The following is a 22,955-nucleotide window of genomic DNA, read 5'->3' as shown; positions in this document are numbered from 1 at the left end:
AGAACAATTAACCAGTGGAACCACCTGCCTCCAGAAGTTGTGAATGCTCCAACACTGGAAGATTTTAAGAAGAGACTGGACAGCCATTTGTCCGAAATGATATAGGGTTTCCAGCCTGAGCAAGAGGTTGGACTAGATGACCTCCAAGGTCCCTTCCAACTCTATTATTTATTTTTGATGATGATGATGACTGGAAATGCCCTTAACCAAAGACTGCCTTCCTCCTGTCTTTGAGGCTCTGAGGTAACCTCTAGACCAGACATGTCAAACTCGCAGCGTCACGTGACGTTGCGCAACGTATCGGAGTCTTTTGCCATTGCCGGCAATGGGGTGGGCGCGGCTTCCGGATGACACGTCTGGCCCGCGGGCTGACAGTTTGACAACCAAACCTGGCCACTTTAAGACTTGTGGACTTCAACTCCCGTGCTGGCTGAGGACTTCTAGTTCTCTGTGAAAACCCTTCAAGGACTGGATGAGGGTTAGCAGATCTCCCCTCAGTCTTCTTTTAGCCGTTCCTCATAGGATTTAGACCGCTTAACACCTTTGTTGTTCTTCTTTGCACTCTTTCTAGAGCCTCTTTATCTTTTTTCTATGATGATGATCAGAATTGGATGCAGAATTCCAAGTGTAACCAAATGCAGTATAGAGTGGTACTATCATTTCCCACTGTTTTTTTTATTAAAAAGTTTTACAAAAACAAAGTTTTACAATATATCCCCAAATCCCCCCCACCCCAAACCCGCCCACTTCCCCCCCCCACTTCCCAGAGCTAAATACAGGATTATAGTTATAATAATCATATTTTAAATAAAAATTATGCAAATATACAATTAACCAAATTCATAATGTGCTTTAACTCCCCTTTAACATAACTACAATCAAAGTACCAATAACAATATCCCACTAAAATCTACTCGTAAGCTAAATGGAACTTTTTAGTCCCATATTTGTTCTGAATATAATCTATCCATCTCCTCCAAACTGAAATATATCTTTCCTGCGAATGATCTTTCAAATAAGCAGAAATCTTAGACATCTCATGCAGTATAGAGTGGTACTATCATTTCCCACTGTTGATGTAATCTAGGACTGCATAGTTTTTTGGCAGCTGCAGCACTTTGCTGACTCATACTTAAGTGGTGATTCACTAGGACACCCAGATCTCTCTCACAGTTACTACAGTTGAGCAAGAAACTGCTTATTCTATACCTGTGCATTTGGTTTTTCCTTGCCTAAGTGAGGACTTAATCTTTTCTTGTTGGATGGGGCCCAACATTCAGGTCTGACAAGAATCTTGAGTCTACCTTCCAAAATGTTAGCAGTTCCCCCAGGCATTGTGTTATCCTATCAGGCCCCAAACCAAGAATAAACTTCGCCTCACTTTGCATTTGCAGTCATTTCTTTGATTGTATTCCTTTACATGAATTGCACCCAGCTAATTGGTCTGCTGTAGAACATTCCACCCTGAAGTCTATGACAAGTGAAATTTATGTTGTCAACCTGAGGCAAACAGATGTTATCACTTGTAGCTTGTAATCCAAATATAGCAGCCCCCAGTTCTAGAGAAGCTGTGTCAAAGCATGGTGGCTTATTTACCCTTGCTACCTCTTGTGCCTGTAAATCAGAGTCTTTATAATAAACTCTTAGATAAGAAGGTTTCAACTGATAATTTCCCCAGAGGGTCTTCAATAAAACCTACAATATGAGGGTGATTTAATAAAGAGGTCATACCTAATTGTCTCATCACAAATACTTTGTTCAAGCTGGCTTTCATGGTGAACTTTCATGCATGTTGAGTCCTCTGTTCTTTGTAAGGAATTTTGAGATGAGTTTAATTAAACTCGTCTTCCTTGTCTGGAGTGGGTCCTAAACACAGGGTGTGACAAAAACATCCATCCGCTTGCTGGCGTTAGGAGCAGTTCTTTGGGGTATCATGACTTGGGTCCCAATTTCCCCAAGGACCTTCCCCTTCCATAGACCGGTGTTCACCTGAGAGGTTCGGCTTTCAAAGGCTCTTCTCACACTACTGGCTGGCTTTGTTGAGATGGAGGGAATGAAAGGAGCCGTCTCCTTGAGCCTTGGTGGAGCAGTGGGCTAATGCCTCCTTAAGTAACACCAGCTGCCTGCAATTAGTGCAGGTTCGCGTCCCACCAGGCTCAAGGTTGACTCAGCCTTCCATCCTTCCGAGGTAGGTAAAATGAGGACCCAGATTGTTGGGGGCAATTAAGTTGACTTTGTAATAATGCCGCTTGGGGTGTGTGTGAAAGCCCTAATAAGCAGGCATATACATAGAATGAAGGCTACTGCTAAGCTTGTAAGCCGCCCTGAGTCTTCGGAGAAGGGCGGGATATAAATGGAATTAAAATAAATAAATAAAATAAATCCTGATCAGTAACCTTCCACAAATTACTAGGCCTGTAGCGACTGCTCGGAAACAGAAAGGTTAACTGGGGCAGTGCATGTCAGTATGTTTTTTCTTTGAGATCTTGTATTTTCTTTAATTAGCAGGGAGTGAGTCAAGTTGGCAATTGTCTTTCCTTTTACTTTAAAAGTCCATTCTGGATTGACTCAAGAGTTATTTTGTGATCCTGTTAGAGTTGCCAAAGGTTTTGCTGACTCCCAAATCTGCAACGTTGCATGTCTGAGATTTTCTCTCCTGGATAATAAATACATCTTCTGTTTGCCTTTTGACATCTGGCTGTAGGAGGGTATTGATCCTGGCTCAAATGGACCAAGCACAGATTCTTCAGTCTGCAGCAAAAGTGGGGGGCGGGGGGAGGCTGATTGGCATTTTCTATCTATTCCCTATTAGAGGTTTTGTGTAAATCCAGGAGAAAACCTCATTTCTATTTGAGAGAATTCTCACATTGCATAGACTCACATAGGGGTAATTCCAAAGAATCCCAGACAGATTCTCATCCTTAGTAAGGTTGTTGGAAGAGCCAGATGGTTAATCCTCTTTCTGCCTTTATAGCTGGGAACCCAGGTGGTTCTTTTACCGCCAGTCCCTTTGCAGTTGGTAATGAAGTTGGCTTAAATTAAGTTTAGCAGATACTAGCACTTCTTCTGTTACTTGCTGTGCACAGAACAGCTTGCTTGTGTTGATAGGCAGAGCACCATCTCTATTTTTGCCATTAAGCAATTTGGGTTAAAGTCAAATGATACATACAATGTTTTTTATAAGCCCCTCAAAAAAACTCTTTAACTCTTCTATTTTTGTTGAAATTACATTTGGATTTTACTGTCTGGGCTGTTGGAAATAGCTTTTAGGCACTTTGTTAGGAGTTGTAGTATTAGGAGATATATGGTTTGTCACACAGTCAGCCAGAGGTTCGGACTGGATTTGGCAATTTGTCTGCCCCATCAAGTCCTTCCGAAGGACCTGGGAGAGGCAGATGTTGAAGTTTGGTGGTTTAAAAGCCTCGTTGCAGGACGGAAGCTGTTCCACATTAAGTTGCCTTTTGTAATGGCACCCAAAGTGCCTGTTCCTATTGATACCGCCTTTCTTTCCTCTTGCTGCAGTCGCTTTATTTCTGTTTGCAGGTCCTTGTGTTTTATTATCTTCTCCAGTTCCTTCTCTTCTATTCTGCTGCCTTCAGAATACTGAGTCCACTATCCAGAATTCAGACAGATGGTCACCTGCCACAAAACATGCCAGACTTACAATTGTAATCCAAAAAGGATTACAAATCGCAACAGTCTGAGAAATTTATATTTTTAATATAAACAGATGGCTAGTCATATTGTCTCACTTTCTCCCGAACTTTCTTTTCTTCTGTATTTGGTGATACGTAGTTTAAGAAATTCGTGCTGAAGTGAATAAGTTGTTTTAAGACTAGTCCTCTTAACAGCAGGGCTGGGGGGAACCATGGCCCGTTTATGATTTCTGGACTTCACCTCCCAGAATTCCTGAGCCAGCCATAAAAGGGCCCTGCTGACTCAGGAATCCTGGGCATTGAAGTCCACAGGTCATAAAAAACACCTTACGTTAGGTGTTCATATCCTTCAGGCAACCCCCTTCTTGTTTGTGTAGGGCTGTGGGGTGAAAACAAAGCCCAACAAGGTGCACCCTGCTCCGAGGTGCCCTCCCTGGGCTGTCGCTGCTTGTCTGCCTTGTTGACTCCGAGGCTGCTGGGATGTGCTGGAAGGGCCTGGCTTGCAAGTTGCCAGGCTCGATTTCAGATAAGAAAGCACAACCGAACTGGCTAAATGTGTTTGTGGTCTGAGCAGTCTTCTTCTAGGTAAAAAGGTAAAGGTAAAGGTTCCCCCGCACATGCGTGCTAGTCGTTTCCGACTCTAGGGGCCGGTGCTCATCTCCGTTTCAAAGCCGAAGAGCCAGCGCTTGTCCGAGGACGTCTCCGTGGTCATGTGGCCGGCATGACTGGACGCCAAAGGCACACGGAACGCTGTTACCTTCCCACCGTAGTGGTCCCTATTTTTCTACTTGCATTTTTACATGCTTTCGAACTGCTAGGTTGGCAGAAGCTGGGACGAGTAACAGGAGCTCACTCTGCTACACGGCACTCGGGATTCGACCCGCCAAACTGCCGACCTTCTGATCGACAAGCTCAGCGTCCTAACCCACTGAGCCACCGCGTCCCTTAGTCTTCTTCTACTTTGTTGTAACTTGTGACAGTCTCTGAAGCAGTGCAGAAGCTTTTGCTCTCCACCAGCTTCACACTTCCTAGGCCAAAAATGTCGCTGTGGCTCGAGTTCCTTGGAAAGGCTCTCCTGCACACTTTCCCAGCGTGAGTTACGACTATTTTTTAACATAAATAAATAAGCGCATAGCCAAACAGGCGCTGTGGATGCAAATAACATTGACAAAAAGCTACTGGATGAAAGGTCACAGACTTCTCTCCAAGTTCTAGGAAAATTCTTCTGGCTAATGAAATTTGTGGTGTGTCTTGGTGCATAAAGGTCCTTGAATCAAAGGCTTCTTTGAACGTAATTATTTCTGCACAATGCTCATTTGGAAAGCACTTGGCTTGCACAGGCTTCTGGGCGCAGGAAAGAGGGAGGGAAACGAGCGCAGAGAACTGGAGTAGCCAGGCTTCCCTTCCATAGATTGTCAGGGCATTTTACAAAGGCTGCTTTCAAAAGGCAAATGCTGACTCTGCAGCTCCAGATCCAGAACCAGCTGGAGCTTTCTGGCCGGTTTGGCCTCCCAGCTGAGCCACACCAGGCAACCCAACAGAAAAAGAGGAGCTCTTAGGCGAAACAATAACGCTTGAGGTATAAATTCTTTTCCACGCTCCTGTTATGAGTGCCACCAGGGCTAGTGTGAAAAGTGCCCCCGTGTGTGGATGGTAGATAGGGGAGTTTTTAAGCAGAAAGCAAATTATTTCTTTTTCTGTGGCCACCAAGGCATTTAAAAGTCTTCCAGTGCACCACACGAGCCCAGGAGCAGCCTAGGCCTCCCTCCCTGTGCCCAGCGTGGTGGGGAGTTTCAGTGCAACACAGAGAGGCCAGTGCTTGCTGCCGAAGGCTTCCTGGAAGCAGGCGTAGAAGCTGTTTTATTTTCAGCTTGAAAAGCGTAAAGTCCTCTTTGCTCACTCAGAGCAACCTGCAGTTGCAGAGCAGAAAGGAAGAAGCTCTCCCCAGTGCCAGCCCACCCCGGATTTTCTTGGCCAGGTTCACGTTGAATCTCTCCCTTGCTTGTTGTTTTGCCTGCAGCCGTAGCAGCAGATCTTGACTCCACCAGGCAGCAGCGCTTTCAAATCTTGGAGGAGCAGAAGGCAACCTTGGTCACAGCTTAGCCGTTGATGGGAGGGAAGAACGTCCTCAGCTTCCAAGCTTGGCTTCCTTCCTTCCCCTCACCAGCCTGTGGACGGGCTTTTTCTCCAGGGCTCCCGGCAGAATTGCAGGGGATTAAAAGTGATTCAACTGGGCAAAGCTAGAAGAACCCCTGTTCTCCTCCAGTTGGGCTTCTTAATGGATGTAACGCTCTTCTATTCATCAGGTGACTCACAAAGCCACCGGCACGGTGATGGTGATGAAGGAACTGATTCGTTGTGATGAAGAGACACAGAAGACCTTCCTAACCGAGGTGAGCACCGTTTCTGGAAAGGGCTGCACTTCCTTTCAGCAGCCTTGTGGCTTAAGGCCCCACCAGAGGAAAGTGACTTAGATCTTGGACATCAGCTGATTTATTTTTTTTGGCACACCAGTTATTTTGGTGTTACTTTGGTAGTAAAAGCAGGGTCCCTGAGGGAGAGACTTCACTTTATTCCAAGCTCGAGAATTTCTCTCTCTTGCAGGTGAAAGTGATGCGCAGCCTAGAGCATCCCAATGTCCTGAAGTTCATCGGGGTCTTGTACAAGGACAAGAAGCTGAATCTTCTCACCGAGTACATTGAAGGGGGGACTCTGAAGGACTTCCTCCGGAATGCGGTGGGTGCCGTCTCTTGCAGCCCCCGTAGGCTGGGCCAGGGGAAAGAAGGTCCTTGTGAAAGAAGCAGCCAAAACATCACGAAATGCAACCCCATCCCATGGCTGGCTCATGAAAAAAGGGTTTTTGTATCTGGCTTAAACAGGGCAGTGGTGACCTTTTCAACAAATCTTGGCTTAGCATGGTGTGTGAAGCCCACCAACACCTGATATCGCTTTGCTCCCTTTCGAATCATGCATTTTAGAACAAGGGTAGCCCTTCTGGACTGTGTGAAATTTGATGGCAAATCCTGGACCTTTTACAAAACGGATGACATTGTCAGCATTAGTAATCACAAAATGCCCACTTACTAAAGGAAAACTGAGTCTCTTGCCCCCTTCACCAGCCCATTTGCTCTGGGCCTTCGGTGTGCCCTTAGGGAGACTAGGGAAGGTGGCCTTGGTGGGGCAGGACCTGCTGCCTGGGCAAAAGGGGCTGGATGGGGCCCGTTGGAAGTCCAGAACAACAGCACAACAGCCAGAAGTGGCTCAGGTGGACCTCTCTCTAGTTCACTGGCAAGGTCCTGTTACTGTAACCCATTTTGATAAAAAGCCCGTTTCCAAGGAGTTGATTTCCTGGCTGGCCTACCTGGTGGGATTGCCATCAGTCTTGCAAATCTGATTGGAGCTTCAGCACCTCCTTAAAATCCAGTGAATTGAGGAGACACCTGCCTGAACTGCTTTCAAATGTTGTTTTGCGCTTTCCAACTTTAAAAGAGCCTCGGTGGAGCAGTGGGCTGATGCCTCCTTAGGTAACACCAGCTGCCTGCAAATTAGTGCAGGTTCGAGTCCCACCAGGCTCAAGGTTGACTCAGCCTTCCATCCTTCCCAGGTAGGTAAAATGAGGACCCAGATTGTTGGGGGCAATAAGCTGACTTTGTAATAATACCGCTTGGGGGTGTGTGAAAGCCCTAATAAGCAGGCATATACATAGAATGAAGGCTATTGCTAAGCTTGTAAGCCGCCCTGAGTCTTCGGAGAAGGGCGGGATATAAATGGGATTAAAAAAAACAAAACAAAACACTGTTCCAGCTCCTTTTTCCCTACATAATGGTTCCTGGGTTTTTTCATCAAGGTAATCTTGTTTTTCTAAAACACTCATTTGAGGGTTCGTTTGGAGCCCAGAAACATTCCTGGGGGGGGGAATGACTCTGGACATACAGTTTTGCTCTGCAACCTGCCAGGTTATCATTAAGAAATTTCTTCAGTTAACGAAGGGAGACACGTTAACGAAGGGAGCCTTTTTTCCTTGCAGGATCCATTTCCTTGGGAACAGAAGGTCAGCTTTGCCAAAGGAATTGCCTCTGGAATGGTGAGCCCCCTTCCTGGACCCCCTCCTGGCCTTGCGAAGGGGCAGTGGGTGAATTGCCCAGAGGAGAGAGTGCGGGCTCAGTCCACTCAGCTGCAGTTGGAAGGTTTGCTGAAACTGGTGTGGACTCACAGAATTTCCTGGGGGAGCATCTGAGGTTTTAGTGAGTCATGGGTTTCCCAAAGCGAGGGTGACACAAGAGTTGGTTGTTTGTGGCGCCTTTTTTGGAAATTTAAAGCACAAAGAATGATATCTGCCTGCATTTTAGCCCTACTGCAATCTGATAAGGAAGGTGAGGTCCAACCCACGGCTTCTCCCCCCAGCCCTTGGGGCTCCTCTTGGTGTAGGGCTGCTCCCTCCTCTGACTTGCCTGAAGGCCTCGGCCGCTCCCAGGGAAGGTCTCCAGGGGCCCAAGTAGCCCTTCGGTTGCTCAGCGGCAGCACCAAAGGCTCCCAGGACAGCAGCTGAGGCTGAGCACCGAGACTGATGGCGCCTCGTCTTCACCTCTGGCTTCTCCCACTTGCAGGCTTACCTGCACTCCATGCGCATCATTCACCGAGATTTGAACTCCCACAACTGCCTGATCAAACTGGTGAGTACTTGCATTGCTTGGAGTGTGCTTGGCCAGGTCTGCTTCCTGCTCGGCTGCCGAGGTCCTGGGGGGCTGGGGGGTCTTTGGGGGTCCTGCCTCTTTCCCCGGGAGGCACCTGCCTCAGGTTGGAGTTGCACAAAGGTCTCACCGTTGGAAAACTCACCTAACAATGCACCAACCATTAGAGTGGCGCCCAGGAGAGTATTATTAATGTTGCAGCAACAACTCCTCTCCCGTTAATAGCAAAAAGCACCAAAGAATGGCCAACCCAGTTCTTGATTGGGGCTGAGCCCAAAATAAGCACTTGACCATTGAGGAATTGTTTTATAACTGATAATGAATTTGGGGATCCCTGTCTCCAGAAAAGAAGAAACTCTTTAATAGGGTGCTTTAGTCTTTGAGAAGCATGAATGCCAGTCAGTCCGATCATTACGATAACTAGTTTGATCATGGGTCCCACTTTGAATGGAGAATCGCAAACTCCCCCCCAGTCACTTTCCTTGAGAATGTTGAATGTGAATCAAAGCCCGTTGGTTGGTTTAACAACTCAAGGAAGATATAAATCAGAGGTCTCCGACCTTGGCAACTTTCAGCCTTGTGGACTTCAACTCCCAGAATTCCTCTGCCAACATAGCTCAGTACAGCTGACGGAGGAATTCTGGGGCTTGAAGTCTACAAGTCTTAAAGCTGCCAAGTATGGAGAGCCCTGAAAAACGAGACCATCCTTTGCTACTTCAGGGTCCCAGATTTATATCCCCCTTTTATTTTGCTTTTTTAAGGCAAACAAAACTTGTAAAATTCTTTGAGGACCAATGAATGGAGGCGGCCTAAACTGGAGATTTTTCATTGTTTTATGTGCACTTGGATAAAACAAACCTAATTTCCATAGAGTTGAAAAACCTTCACGCCTGAGAGCCCGAGAACTGCTGGCAGTTGGTGAAGGCCGGAAGAGCCGGGGGGAGCTCTTGTGCCCCTGGGCGGTGCTGGTGCCACGTGTACGAAATGGGTCCCCAGAACGTGGCACAGCGGTGTCTGCCCTCCCAAATGGCCTTCCCCGCAGGGCTTCCTAATTCTTGCGGGTTTTGCTTCGTCTTCCTTTGGCCCAGGACAACACGGTGGTGGTTGCTGACTTTGGCCTCTCTCGGCTGATTGTGGAGGAGAGGAAGAGGCCCCCCCTGGCCAAGAAGCGGACGCTGCGCAAGAGCGAGCGGAGGAAGCGCTACACTGTGGTCGGGAACCCGTATTGGATGGCCCCCGAGATGCTAAATGGTAGGAGCCCCCCTACTCCTGGCGCCACGGAGGAGCCTGCAAAACTCGCCATTGGGGAGCCCAGCCGCCGGGCTGAGGTCTCTTGGTTGTGTGCATTTGGCAGCGGTTGGTCTGTCCTATCATGGGCTCTGCGCAGGTAGTCCTTGCCCTAAGACCGGAGTGGAGCCTGAGATTGTGGTGGTCCTTAAGTGAACCTGTGGCTCGCTGTGGGTGCAGTTTTGCTGAAAAACTGGTGTTTGACAAAACTCTTGTGAAACTTAGGCACGTAAATGTGGAATGCTGCAAAGAACTGTAAATGTAAGCTGGTTGCCGAGTGCCCAAAGTTCACTCACATGGCTGGGGGGGGGAACTGTTGGAACTTCAAATCCAGGTCATAAGTAGCCCCAAGGTCGGTCTGTCCTAACATGAAACAGTTGCTAAGGAATCGGTCATAAGTCGAGGACTGCCTAGTGGTATGCAGCAGTGATCTGCATACCAGACAGGAGGTAGAGCCACAGTCAGATGGCGTCCGACAAGTGTTCTCTCAGCCCAAGGAAGGACTGGGGGCACAGCAGGCTTCTTGGAAGGGACCCCCCCCTCGTTCCTTGGAAGGGAAGAGTAAGGGAGGGGGGACATGCTGTCACACTTGCAAGATTGTGTTACTGTCGTCTTACAGTGGAGGTCACTTTAGCGCTCATATGGGTCCTTCTTCTCTGGACCACCTGAAAGGCTGACTGGCCTTGCCTCCCTTCTTCTCATTTCCCACCCCTCCCCGCTTGGTGGGGGAAGCACATCTGGCCTGATGTTCTTTGGGGGAGCACGACTTCCAGAAGGGGTACCCTGATACTGATGGGGAAGCTTTTTCTCTCCTCTTCCTCCCCTCACAGGCTGAGTGGGGATGCCCTGCGGAGGCTCACGCGGCTCCTTGGCAGCTGGACACCAACAGGATACTTGCCCCCACCCCTCTTCTTCCATGCCCCCTTCTGTGTCTGGCTACCCCCCCCCCCCCCGCACGTTGGTTTTCATCCGTATTTTCTCTATTTGACTGACGTGCCCTCCCCTTCTGGCTGTTTTCGATTCTTGCAGGACAGAGTTACGATGAGAAGGTCGATATCTTCTCCTTTGGAATAGTGCTCTGCGAGGTAAGCTTAGCCCATTGAGGGGATTGGGGGGGGCTTGAGGATCAGTCCCGTTTTGGCAAATGCATCAATATAATTTTCTCTTACTTTGGGGAAAGGCGGATACAATAACAGGCCTAGGAATTCAAATCTTTCAAGGTTGCCTCTCCCACTAAGTTCCGGTAGGGAAGTTGCCTGGCCTGAACGGTGCCTGTCAGGAAGGGCCCTTGTGGCAACCGATCTGCTTAGCAAAAGCCAAGCCAGCAGGAATAAATACTGTGGCACCCAGTGAAGGTTGCCAAGAGGGGGTGTCGGGAGGGAGCCTGCTGCTTCCCCGCAGGTCTTGGGGTACCTGGAGGCGTGCAGTTGCCTCCTGCTTAGGCCTCCTTCCTGAGTCAACAGAAGCAGCAGGTAGCTGAGCCAGGCGTCCTGCTTCAGGTGCTGGGGGCGGGGAATGATGGGCAGTTGCTCTGCTCCAGATCATAGGACAAGTGTACGCTGACCCAGACTGCCTCCCTCGCACCCTGGACTTTGGCCTCAACGTGAAGCTGTTCTGGGAGAAGTTTGTCCCGGTGGACTGTCCTTCGGCCTTCTTCCCTCTGGCAGCCATCTGCTGCAGGCTGGAGCCAGAGAGCAGGTCAGTCTTCGGGGGAGGATGGGGGTGTCCCTTTCTGCCCCACTCCCTTGGGGGGGCTGAAAGCAAGCCATTTAGGAGAGGGGAGGGGAGGCAAGGCAGCCCCGTTGCTGCATGTGGCTGGCCCACCAGGTGCCCCTCGTTCTCTCGTGCATTCCCAGCAGAGCAGACCACTCAGGTTCGGGGCCTGATCCTCTGCTGTGTTTCTCAACAGCTTAAGAGGCTGGGGCAGGAGGGATCATTACCTCGGCAGAGAATGGAGTTTTAGGGCCAGCTCCGTTTTGGAAAAAGGCTTGCGGTGATGCTCGGAGGTCTGCTAATGGCTGCTGCTTTTGGGAGGGCCCCATTGCTACCTTTCCTTCTCCTGCGTTCCCTCCTAGGCCCCCGTTTTCCAAACTGGAGGATTCTTTTGAAGCCCTTTCTTTGTACCTGGGAGAACTGGGCATTCCTCTCCCTTCAGAGCTGGAGGAACTGGACCACAGCGTGAGCGTGCAGTTTGGCCTGATTCGGGACAAGCACTCTGGCAGTCTGACCTAGTCCCACCACTCAGCCATCGCTGCGCATCTTCTTTCCACGAATTTTTCCTGGAGGCAGCAGAAAAATCTCCGTCCCATCCTTTTGGTGACCACAGGAAGAAGTCCTCCGCCGCCTCGGTGCTTCTGTCCACTACGGCCACCTCCCGTGAGCTTGTGGCCCTTCCTGAAAGCACCAGCCTCTTCTGCACGCCACTCACTTCTCAGTGGAGATGCTCTGTCTTAGGAAACACGGTTCTCAGGATTCAGGGTGTGGACCTGCCTTCCAACACAATACACTACAGTTTGTGAAGGCTCCTGGTTGGGCTCACAAAGCAGAGACCAGCCAGGATACAAAGCTTGGGGTTGCCTTTCACTGGGACTCCCTGTTCTGCTAGACCAGGCAAGGGGAGGGCAACCTGGAACTCTTTATGTACTACGTGGTATTTCATCTTGTCTACCCCATTGGCCCAGGTGCTGCAGGACCACACACTGGGCAGTTTCCCCATTTGAGGGAAGGGATTGGTGGAAGTGCTCCTCTTCCCAAACAATTTGTAGCTGACCAGGAGTGGAGCAATCAACCTGGGCACATTATAGAGTCACTACCTCTGTCCTCCATTTCAGGCCCCTCTCCTTTCAGAGAAACACCCGGCTGGGGCCACCTTTCCCCTCCCTCTTCCAGATGCAGAGAGGAAGCTGTGCTGGTTGCATCTCTCCCCTCTCTGCAAAATGCATTAAGAGCTGCTGAAAGGTAGGCAACATTTAGACCCCTGGATATTGAACATCTCCCAGCAGGCCTGGCCGCACATCCTGAGATTGTGGAATGCTGTGCATTGTAGTTCAGTGGTATCTGGAAGGTCTTCCATCCCTTTTTCATGCGCAAGAACTCAAAATGCCGGGCCCTGGTATGGCAGGTCTAGGCAACTCTGCCAGGCCCACGTTTTAGACCAGATTTCATTTCATTCTGAAAAGGTGTGCGCATGCGCACACACACACACACACACACACACGTGCTATAAACGGGCCAGCTGCAGGAAACCTGGATCATGTGTTCAAGAGATGTGACCCAACCGTTGTAAGCGCACATCAGATTTTTTTTGTTTAAAAGTAATAAACTTTGTTCTAGGAAGATGAAAGTAGTTATTTCTTGAAGCCATGTTCGGAGCTGACCCCCAAGGGCGTTTTGGTGGGTTTGGTCCATATCCTACTCCGGGTTGACAATACTTGCATTGCAAAGAACAAGAGCACTAAACTCCTGCAAGACAACTGTTGAGTTTGTGGTTGTGCTGCCAGGGCTTGTGTTGTTGCACAAATTCACTTGCTTTTCTTTGCAATGCCCACTGAGGGAAGCTGCTTTTAATAGGACATTAAAAAGGGGAATAAACAGACCTGCTCTTGAATAGGGAACTTGGGGTGGAGGCTTTCTTTGGTGACTATAAAGGAGTCCGCCAGAACTCCAGAAGATCTGCTGAAGAGACTCTTGGGAGGACTGGGCAGTTGGTAGAGCAAATCCTAAGTATTGGCAACCTGAGAGCGGCTGAGACTTGGACAGGAGGCAGCTGGAAAGAGAAGGGAGGCGGTACGTGCGCCCCCAGGTGCAGCGAGGTGAATCCCACCAAACAAGACACTTACAACCTGAAATAGTTTTATTTTTAGGTATGAGGTATTCAAAACACTTAGAAATAAACTGTATCCAAAGGCATTTAAAAGATTTTAAAAAACCTCCAAACCTGCATAAACAGAACTCTTAAGAAACCTTGGCTTTTGGCATCCAAGTCCCAGTTCCCTCCCTCGAGTGGTAAAAGGTAAAAAATAAAATAAAATAATAGCCTACCTGGAGTTGCTTCCTCGCTGGCACAAAAGACACCAACCCGCCACTTCAGCCCTGCCCAAAGCCCTTCCAAGCCTTCGGTGCTGCCCCCCAGCCTCTCCCCTCTGCTCAGACCGGCCTGGCCACCTCCGCCCCTGGGAGCAGGGAGGGGGTTTCTGTCTGGCCATGGCCACTTCCAAGGGTGTGCAGGATCAGATGCTTGCACAAACACTTTCAGTAAAGCTCCCCATTCCTGCACTGCCCTGCTCAGGCGACGGGCAGGCCCCACAACCAATAAAACGGAGGCGGCAGCAGACCCTCCCGAAGCCCGATCCGGCCCCTGGCCTCAAACAGGCCCCCTGCAGAGCCACTCCGGAGAGCTGGTGCTAGGCGCTTTTTCTGTCCGGCTGAGCTGTCTTCAAATGGAAAAGCAAAATACAAATGGATCCTGGGGGTAAATGGAGAGGCAAAGAGGCGTCCGCCTCAGAGGTCCGGTGGGGCGCCTCTCCCTCAAGCCCCCGGAGTGCCGGCCTGGCCCATGAGTGGAGTGTTGCCCTCCTGAATCTCCTCCACCGGAGTGGGGTTTGTGTGCACCACAATGACGTTCTCCTCCACCAGCTCGCAGGCCGGGTTGCTGAAAGCCGAGAGGGGCAAAGTGATCCGCTGCATTTCGCGCTCGTTGGCTTTCTGCTCCCGCTGCTCTTTTAGATCTTTGCCCCTGGAAGAGACCGAAGAGACGGGGGTGTCTCTCTGTGTGTGTACCTACAACTTCAGCAGGTGCTGTTTTTCTCAAGCCAGTGTAGGAAACCTGAACTGCCCCGTGGCACTGGTGCCCCAAGAAGCGCGTTCGGGTGCAGAACCATCGCAGATCCAACTGCTTCCCTGTCTGTAGCAAGTGCCAAAAGGGGGGAGGGGTATTTGACCTTCGATGGCCCCCGAGAAACAGCAAAGGCTGCTGTTGGAGATCACAGGCTGAGTTGGGAGAGTTTTTCTCGGCTCTGCAAATGCCATTCTAGAAATCTCTCCATCGCCACTTATTAAACCCCCAAAATGCTTCGGGCAACTCTCTTAGCTAGCTGAAGAATGAGAGGAGCCCACCGTTTGCAGGAATAGGCCAGGGACACCTCCGCCCAACCCATCCCTGTGTAGTAAATGGGGCACACACACAACCCACCCAATTTATTGGAAATTAATTTTCATTTGCTACCAACTATAATAGCTGTCTCCCATGGCTCTTTGCCATCTGTGGGGCACTGCACAGAATGTCGGTCCCCACCCCCAAATATGGAGGTCCCTCTCCAGGACAGACTTGCTGGACACATTTCAGGTTCTGAGTGCAGATTGCAGCTGCACTAGCAGAACTAAGGAGAGAAGCAAGAGAAATTCAGCCACTTGTCTGAAATGGTAGAGGCTCTTCTTGAGCAGGGGGTTGGACTAGAAGACCTCCAAGGTCCCTTCCAGCTCTGTTATTCTGTTAGTGACTGCAAGAGGAGTGGGTTTCTGACCAATTCCCAAAGGTCCTGCCTCAAGAGAGAACAAAAAAGCCCCCCCACCCGACTAAGTATCTGCCTAAAACCAAGCTCCGAAGCATGGAGGAGCATTAAGAATAAGACCAAAGTGGGTCTGAACCCCAATGCAAAACCTCAGAAAACTCAAGGAAACTATTTAACCAAAGGCAAGTATTGCACACAGGCACAACAGACCTTAAAACAGGGGGAAAAAACAAAGACACACACCCTGTAACCCACACGCACTTCCTTTCCAGACAAGATGGATGCTGAGGCTGAAGTGTCCATTTATTAGGTGCCCCCCCATCCCAACCCCCTGGGAATAAAGGGCTGCTCCCCAGTACTTGCCTCTTGTACAGGTAGCCCACCACAATCCCCACTCCGATGCCAATGAGGACTACCACCATGATAATGCCCAACACGTAGCCTGTGGTGGAAAAGAGAAAGCAGCGAGGAGGTTAGTGCCTCCCAATCTGAGCCTGTGCACCTTCTCTAGGTTGTTCCCCCCCCCGTCCCGCCCCCGCGGGCAAAATGGCTCCGCAGGACCCCCCAGGCGCGGCTTCCAGCAAATCCAGGACCTCGGAAAGCGCTCCCGGAGAAGACAGGAGCGCAGCAGAGCCTCACGGGGCCCCGGGAGCCGCTCCAGGGACGCCCCCCAAGCGCCCCGCTCACCCAGCGTGCCCAGGTCCTTCTTCTCGCTCGGCCTCATCTTGACCCTCTGGCTGATGCCCACCACCGGCTGCACCGCGCCCGCCCCGCCCCGCGCCGGCTCGAAGGCTTCCTCGGGCGGCTCCTGGGCGGCGGGCGTCCGGGCGGGCAGGGCCGGCGAGCCCGGCGGGGCGGCGGTGGCATCTGCCGAGGAATCATGGAAGAAGAAGGTCGGAAGGGGCCTGGGAGGTCGTCTAGTCCAGCCCCCTGCTCAGGGCGGGAGACCCTCGACCAGGGAGGGCAGAGGCGGCGGCGGGAGTCCCGCGGGGAAGCCCCGCGGCGCCTCGGCTCCCTTCAGCCGCGCGGGCAGCTGCCCCTCGGGCTGCCCGAGAAAGGCCCGCGAGCCCCGGAGGAGCCCAACTCCGCGCCGGCGCTGCCCGGGCTCCTTCCAGGCGGCCGAACCGGGGACGGAGGCCACCCGGTCCGCAGGGCGCCGCCCGGCTCGGCTCGGCTCGGCTCGGCGGGTCCCGGCTGGAGGTTCCGGGGCGGCCGGTCCAGGCACCTGGGCGGGGGCGGGGCTTCGCCGCGGAGGCCCCGCCCCACAGGGCAGGCCACGTGCCGGGGGAGGGGCCAGGTTGTTTACTCCACGGAGCGATGCGGCTAGGATGACATCACCCCGAGGGGCCCGTCGCGAGGCCGAGGGCGGGCCTGGAAGCGGCGCGCCAATCCCGAGCCGAGGGGGCGGGGACTCGGGAGAAAAACAGGCACGTCATCCTGCCCGCCCCGTGCGGAGGGCCGCGCATGCGTATTCGGGAGCTTTCATGACGGGCGGGGGGGGTGGTCGTGTGCCTTCCGCGCGTGCTGCCTCTGGGCGCGTGCAGAGTGCACCCCGTTCTTTCCTGCGTCGCTTTGTCCGCCGCCCCGCGCCCACAGCGCTCCCCGCAAGTCAACCGCCCGGGCCGAGCAGCCCACCTGCCCACGAGAGCGCGTCTGGGAAGCGTCACGCCGCGCCAACTGCCAGACCCGTGCAAAGCGCACGTGCGAATGGGGGAAGTGGCGCCCAACGCGGGCAAAAGCGCCAGCACGAAAGAAAGCCCGCGCCAGCTGGCCGCGTCCCGGCCCCGGAGCCCCCGCTCCGCCCGCCCTCCGGCCCGGCCCGGCTCCGCGCAAGCGACGCACCTTCGGCCGCGGAGCAGAGGCTCAGCAGCGCCAGCAGCAGCGCCAGCAGCCGGGCAGCCTCCATCGGGCGGCGAGGCGAGGCGAGCCGAGGCCGCTCGGCCAGCCCGCCCCGCGGCTCGTGCTCGTGCTCGGGAGTGCGCAGCCGCCGCGCAGCCGCCTCGACCCCCGCAGGCCGCCCTCCCGGCGCGCAGCAGGCAGCCGACTGGCGCGGACCTCGGTCCCATCCTCCGCAGCCGGGCAGGGCCGGCCCATCTGGAACGGCGCCGCGGGCGGGCGGGGAGGCGCTCCGGACCAGCTCCGCCTCGTGCGGGGAGGGTGCTCGGGCGGGCGGGTGGGTGGGTGGGTTGGGCCCGCAGCGCCGCCGCCCGTCTCGGGGGGGGGGCGACTTTACACAACCCGTGAGCTGCCGTGAAGTTTGACGTTATGCAATTTAGTTATTGCTTTGTTGCATTGAGCTGCTGACCGTGGTTCGTCAACTAGTTTCTAGCACAACGCTGTGTGCAGCTGACAGGTCTGTCCCTTCTGTAGGTGAAAACGGTGGGCTAGTTCACAATTTTCCAGACTTGGTTTACAGGATCACAAGCTGCCTGGCCTCCCAGGAGTTATTCTTGTTTCTCCACATTGGCACACCAAGATGTGCGGTGAGCTGAATGGGAGAACTGACAAGACCCCCTTCGGTGCTGCTGGGGCCAATGCTCTAGCCACGCTTCTCAGCCCCAGGAAGAGGAGACCCGAGTGAGCGGCCGGGGCCATGGACCCTCCAGGATGTGCCAGGGTCGTAAGAACTGGAACTCTGCACAAACGTAACTTGGGGACCTCACGACCAGCCCAGGGATGCTACCGTTTCGGCTCGTGCTATTTTTTTCTGTGTGATTTGTGGGAGCTGCTTATGCCCCCCTCCTTGCGGGCACAAAGACGGAAGCGTCTTCAAGGCTGGACTCCATCTCGTCTCCAGCCCAAGATGGTTCAGATCTTCTAATGTGGAAATGTTTCCTTCTACCAGCACTTCCACCTTCGGTGTGGACCCTCCAGGGCGCATGGAAGAGGAGTCTGGGATGGTGTTTCTGGACAGCTCCGCAGGAACAATCCCTGGGTGCTGAGCCTGCTCTGCAGACTAGGAGGATCATGCTTGGTGCACTAGAAGTGATCACCACCAAGTTGGATGCCTTTAGAAAAGGGGGTGCTGGACAAAGTCAAGACAGCTACTACAGTGTGGTAGCTACTTTCCACCTACACATCACTGCAGGACAACTGGCAGGAGGGTGTTCGCACCCATACCTTGCTGGGTGAAGATGCCAGGACTGATCATGGTCCAATCAGGATGTTCCTTCTTTAGTGCTTGGGGTGGGGAGGGGGCTCTGCATGACAGTCATCCATGCAGCTCAGGGGCTGGCATGGTCTGAACTGGCTGAGTGTAGCTAAAATTTCACTTCTCTGCCCATAAGTTCCATGGAGGTTATCAAATGCCTTTTTGGGCTGTCCTTGGAGGTAGCAGTAGAAAGTCGGGGGGGGGGGGAGGAAGCAGGAGAGAGTCAAGGAGAAAGTGCCCCGTGACCCGTCTTTCTGCCAAGCCCCAACTGTGTGCACTCCCAGCTCTTGTTTGGATGCCCTGGAGGAGCGAGGCCTTGGCTCACCACACTAAAAGCCCAACCCGCCCCCAAAGAGCTATTTTTTGAAAGCCGATGACAGATGCCTGAATGTCCACCCCATCTTGGCTGGTTGCTTCTGCCACAGAGACACAACTGCTCAGACAGCCTCCTTCTTGAAGCCAAATTTTGGCCTTGGGCCTTCGCCAAGCTGGCGCTCTAAACAGAACTACCGTTCCTGTGCCAAGCAAGCTTTTAGCCTTTCAGTTTAGAGTAGCCACAGGGCTCTCTCCCCACCCTCCTTAGGGGCAGAACCCACCAAGCAGATGTTCTGCCATCTTTCTGGGGCTGCCAAGATCTGTGCAGGGTTTGGTAGTCACAACACCCACCCCCACCCCCAACCTTTTCCTATTCTTAGCTTAACTGGAGTCCTGACTTAAGTTTTCAGAGTTCCCCAAGATGTCCCACACCTTGAGGGCACAACAGGATGGAGCCTATAATAAATAATAATAAACCTTTATTGTCAAAGTGCAACATGTGTACATTGAGATTAGCTGAGCCTCCCCCCCTGCTCTCTCCCCCCAACACACAGTGACAACAAACCCTCCATCCCACCACACTATGTGAACCAACTACACCACACACACTATTTACAAGAAGGCACCCAGGCCAGCTGGCCAATGGGCTGGCAGGGGATTGCCTGCCTTAGGGCTCTTCCACCAGGCCTGTTTGGCCTGGCAGCAGCTCCCCCCCCCCCAGCTGTTCTGAGGGCAAGAGAGCTGCCTCTCACTCTTCACCCCTGCAGATTGGCCTCTGCTGCCCTTTCTCCTTTGGGTGTTTTTTACTTCTCCTGCACAACTTGTGCAAATGTGCATTGGGGGAGGGGGAGGAGGGGGCTCCTCCTTAAATCCCAGTTTGTTGGCAAGTCCAAGAAGCTAGAACCACACGTGATTCCTAGAGGCATCTTTAATTCCAGTCAGGATAAAAATATTACCTTGAGAGGTGCAATAGATTTTGAGGCAGACTTACAGGGAGTTAATTGAGGCAACAACTCTGAAATGTTTCCTTTCTGTGTCCCAAGGCTGCAGGGCTTGACTGCTTCTTCTCACCCCTCTGAACCCAGCCTGCTCCCCACCGTCTCTATGCACTACAGGGAGTCCTTGGTCCTTGGGTCCAGGGCCATTTGTCTTTGACAGCAGGAAGTGGCAGGGACTCCCCCATGCCAGAAAGCCCTCCCTCTTGCTCCTCCGATCCACCTGGGGGTGCAGAAGGGGGGGAATGGTTTTTTGGGGTGCCACTTTCTCCATAGAGTGGCCGAAAAGCATCTCGACGGCTTTACAAGGTCTACACTACAGGAACGGAATGGAACCTCTGGCAGATTTACGCCAAGGTAGAGCTGAGCCCTCTTCTCAGCATCCGCCTGGTGCTGGCCTGGGATTCCTCTGGCTGAGTTCTCCGCGGGGTCCGGAGATGCCGACGTAGCCACCCTCCGTGCGGCCCTCTGGCCGGAGCAGCCGATGGGCCCGATCCCCGCCCGGCTCCCCCAGCAGCCCCGCCCGGAGGCGGCGGCGAGGGCTTCGGGGCGCCCGGCCCGGCTTGCTCGCGCAGACGTGGCCGGAGCGAAGCGTCGGGATCTGCTTGCGGGGCGGCCACGGCACCGCCGAGAAGGGGGAGGTTCAGCAAAGGGCGTTTCCTTCCCCCCCCCAAAGAGGAAAGCGGGGCCTGCCCCTCCCCGCCGCCTTGGCGGAGGGCCGCTCTCCCTGCCCCCACCGCCCCCCCGCCAGCGTTGTCCCGGGGAGGCGGCTCCGCTCGCCCGCCACCCGAGCCGGTCCGGGCGGGGAGGCAGAAGGGGCTCGGCACGGCTCGCGCGAGAAGCCCCCCGGCTCGAAGGGCCGCCTTCTGGGCGCTCGGCAGCCTCCGGGGCCCGGGCGGGACGAGCAGGGCCGGCCTTCGTGGAGCGACGGGAACCGGCCCAGGGAGGGAGAGCCGGCCTGAATCGGGGGGGGGGGCGCTCGGCGCGGGAAGGGCCGCCCGGGGAGGCTGACTTGGCGGCGGAGCTCCGAGCCCGGCTGCTCCGAGCCGAGGCGAGGCGAGCCGAAGGACGCCGGAGCGGAGCCGGGCGAGGGGCAGACGGGGCGATCCCCGCCGAGAGGCCGCGGCGCTTCTCGTCGCGCCTGCCGCCGTGCGGGTCTGGTCCGCGGCTCGACCAGCAGCGGGAGGGCGACCGCCGAGCAACGGGGCAGGAAGGCTTGGCCGTCGGGCGCGCTCGGCCCGCTCAGCGTTGCAAGGAGCAGCCTTTGCCCAACGAGGCCCCGCGGGGACCGAGCCGCAGCCGGGGGTGGCCCGCCTGCCTCGGCGTCCCCCGTGACCGCCGAGCGGGACGGAAGCACGGGGCCAACCGCATCCCGCCTTTTGCAGAAACGGCACTCAAAAGCCGGGAGGGGGAGGAGGGAAGCGCTCCAGCCGCTGCCTCCCAAGCCCCCCCCCCGTCTCTGCCCGGTCTCGGCTTCTGCGGGGTCTCCAATTTGCCCCCCTTTTCTCGCCCAACACAACGCCTCCCAGATCTCAGCTGTTAAGAGGAACACTTTATCCATGTTAGCAGCATCTGCCTTTGGAGATGGGGAAGCCCTTAAATGACCTGGACAGCCTTCCTGGCTTGTGCTTCCCGTTGCCCTGTGACCTCTTCCTGGGATGTCAGAGGGACCCACAACCAACCCCATTGCAAGGATCAGGTTGTGGGGAGACTCTCCTGAATGAACTCTAGAAATAATTTCCCAAATGAATGTTGGTGGCATCACCTGTACCTTTTTCCTGCTGAGGGATCATGCTGGAGTTTGGGGCTACTGAGCACCCCGAGTCCATCAGGGAGGCCTTGGGGTCACAATGCTGGCTGTGGAGAATGGAAGGGCTGCCCCCCCCTTAAAATCCCCACTTGCAGCCAGTTTCATCAGTTCCCAAAAGAAGGGGGGGCTGCTATAGCTTCTGCAGAAGCCTTTTCTGATCGGCTTCTTTAATCTGTTTGAGGCAAGGGCTGTTAGCAGAACAGCATGGTCCACCCTGCACCCCATCTTCACAAGGGGAGCAGGGCAAGAGACCCCTCGCTTCGAGTCACATTGCTACGCCAAGACTGTCTAACTTTGGGGCCTAAAGGAAGCATTGCAGGCCTGTTGCATCTGGATTTCAGAGTGGCTAATTGCACACGCGCACGCACACACACACACACACAAACGCCAGTTCCAAAACTGACTAATTTGGGCTGGATTGCCTCTGCTGTCAAAGCATCACAGAATGAATTCTAGATATCATACTTGATTTGGGTGTGACTTTTGATGTTTGGGATAAATGTACATTGAGCTTCCCTGGGAAATTAAATTCTGGAGTTAAAATGAAAACACTTGAGTTGCTCAGCAAATTATATTCACACAAACAAGCCCTGGATCTGAAAGTCATGGGAATGGATAGGCTTGCAATACATCCCATCAGGATGAAGCCATAGGCTGACCAGAAGCCGACTGGAGGAACTAGTGGCCCCATCTTTAGCTCTGGGTGGGATGATGGTACCCAAGAAGGACCAGATGCACAAACTGTTGGGTTGGACTACCACAATTTGCTCTTCAAAAGACTGCCCTGGAAGAAGGTTCAGAAACCACCGTGGGTATAAAGTTCAGCAGCCTGCTTGCCAACAGATGGAAGGGCACTGATCATGTGGGAGATGCTAGTTTATGCCTTGGTATAAAGAGGACGCTTTAATTTTGCAGGATTTACCTGTCTGAAAGATGGTGCAGCAAACAGTCTGGGCAACCCCATGCTGCCAGTGGCATACACCAACCAAAAAGCTGGGATTGCTTCCACACCTCTCGTTCACACTTAATGAGGCAAAACCAGCAGCAACCTGGGCCACCATAATGTGGGCTCTACGATTGTCTTCTAGAAGACCCACATTCAGAGGGAGATGGGGTTGGGTCCCTATCTTGGCTGTTGGCACTGTTGCGCTGGTGTCATGTCTTTCCCTACCACCTGCCTGCAACCACAATCTCCCCACCCTTCACAAGCTGCTATTGTCTCTGCTACCACCCAGCTTCACCAAGCTCAGCTCAAAAGAAGGGGTTGTGCCAAGGGGTCACATTTCCCGCTTGGAAATGGGAACCTGAACTCTCCGAGAGGACCCCAAGGTGCCGGGGGAGTGGCTGGTGGTGTTCCTCTGAGTCAGGGGTAGGCAACCTCGGCTCTTTTATGACTCATGGACCTCAACTCCCAGAATTCCTGAGTTAGCATGGCTCAGCTTGGAAACCTCTGGCTTTCCCCTCAGCATGGCTGACTCAGGAATTCTGGGAGTTGAAGTCCATGAGTCATAAAAGAGCCGAGGTTGCCTACCCCTGCTCT

At 53.4% G+C, this 22,955-nt stretch overlaps 2 protein-coding genes across 3 annotated transcripts in view; one reads left to right on the top strand and one right to left on the bottom strand.

Moving 5' to 3' along the window:
- The window catches only part of LIMK2 (LIM domain kinase 2), a 60,854-nt gene extending 47,883 nt beyond the window's left edge, over nucleotides 1-12,971 (top strand). For both annotated transcript variants that reach the window (XM_081338673.1, XM_081338674.1), the window contains 8 exons: nucleotides 5,963-6,049; nucleotides 6,261-6,392; nucleotides 7,684-7,740; nucleotides 8,264-8,329; nucleotides 9,436-9,598; nucleotides 10,664-10,719; nucleotides 11,175-11,332; nucleotides 11,710-12,971. In XM_081338673.1, the coding sequence (XP_081194799.1) occupies nucleotides 5,963-6,049; nucleotides 6,261-6,392; nucleotides 7,684-7,740; nucleotides 8,264-8,329; nucleotides 9,436-9,598; nucleotides 10,664-10,719; nucleotides 11,175-11,332; nucleotides 11,710-11,866 (876 nt within the window). In that variant the 3' untranslated portion in view covers nucleotides 11,867-12,971. The remainder of the gene's footprint in view (nucleotides 1-5,962; nucleotides 6,050-6,260; nucleotides 6,393-7,683; nucleotides 7,741-8,263; nucleotides 8,330-9,435; nucleotides 9,599-10,663; nucleotides 10,720-11,174; nucleotides 11,333-11,709) is intronic.
- Nucleotides 12,972-13,469: 498 nt separating this feature from the next.
- On the bottom strand, nucleotides 13,470-18,025 carry PIK3IP1 (phosphoinositide-3-kinase interacting protein 1; the record flags this gene model as incomplete). The annotated part of the gene is made up of 5 exons (XM_081338812.1): nucleotides 13,470-14,369; nucleotides 15,508-15,586; nucleotides 15,832-16,011; nucleotides 16,987-17,389; nucleotides 17,828-18,025. The coding sequence occupies 5 exons, from the start codon at nucleotides 18,023-18,025 to the stop codon at nucleotides 14,162-14,164; spliced, it is 1,068 nt and encodes a 355-aa protein (XP_081194938.1). The 3' UTR covers nucleotides 13,470-14,161.
- Between the last annotated feature and the right edge of the window lie 4,930 nt (nucleotides 18,026-22,955).

The sequence above is a fragment of the Vipera berus genome, assembly GCF_964194415.1.
Source record: "Vipera berus genome assembly, chromosome: 14".
In the NCBI taxonomy this organism is placed as follows: domain Eukaryota; kingdom Metazoa; phylum Chordata; class Lepidosauria; order Squamata; family Viperidae; genus Vipera; species Vipera berus.
This window is presented reverse-complemented; position numbering and strand designations above follow the sequence as displayed.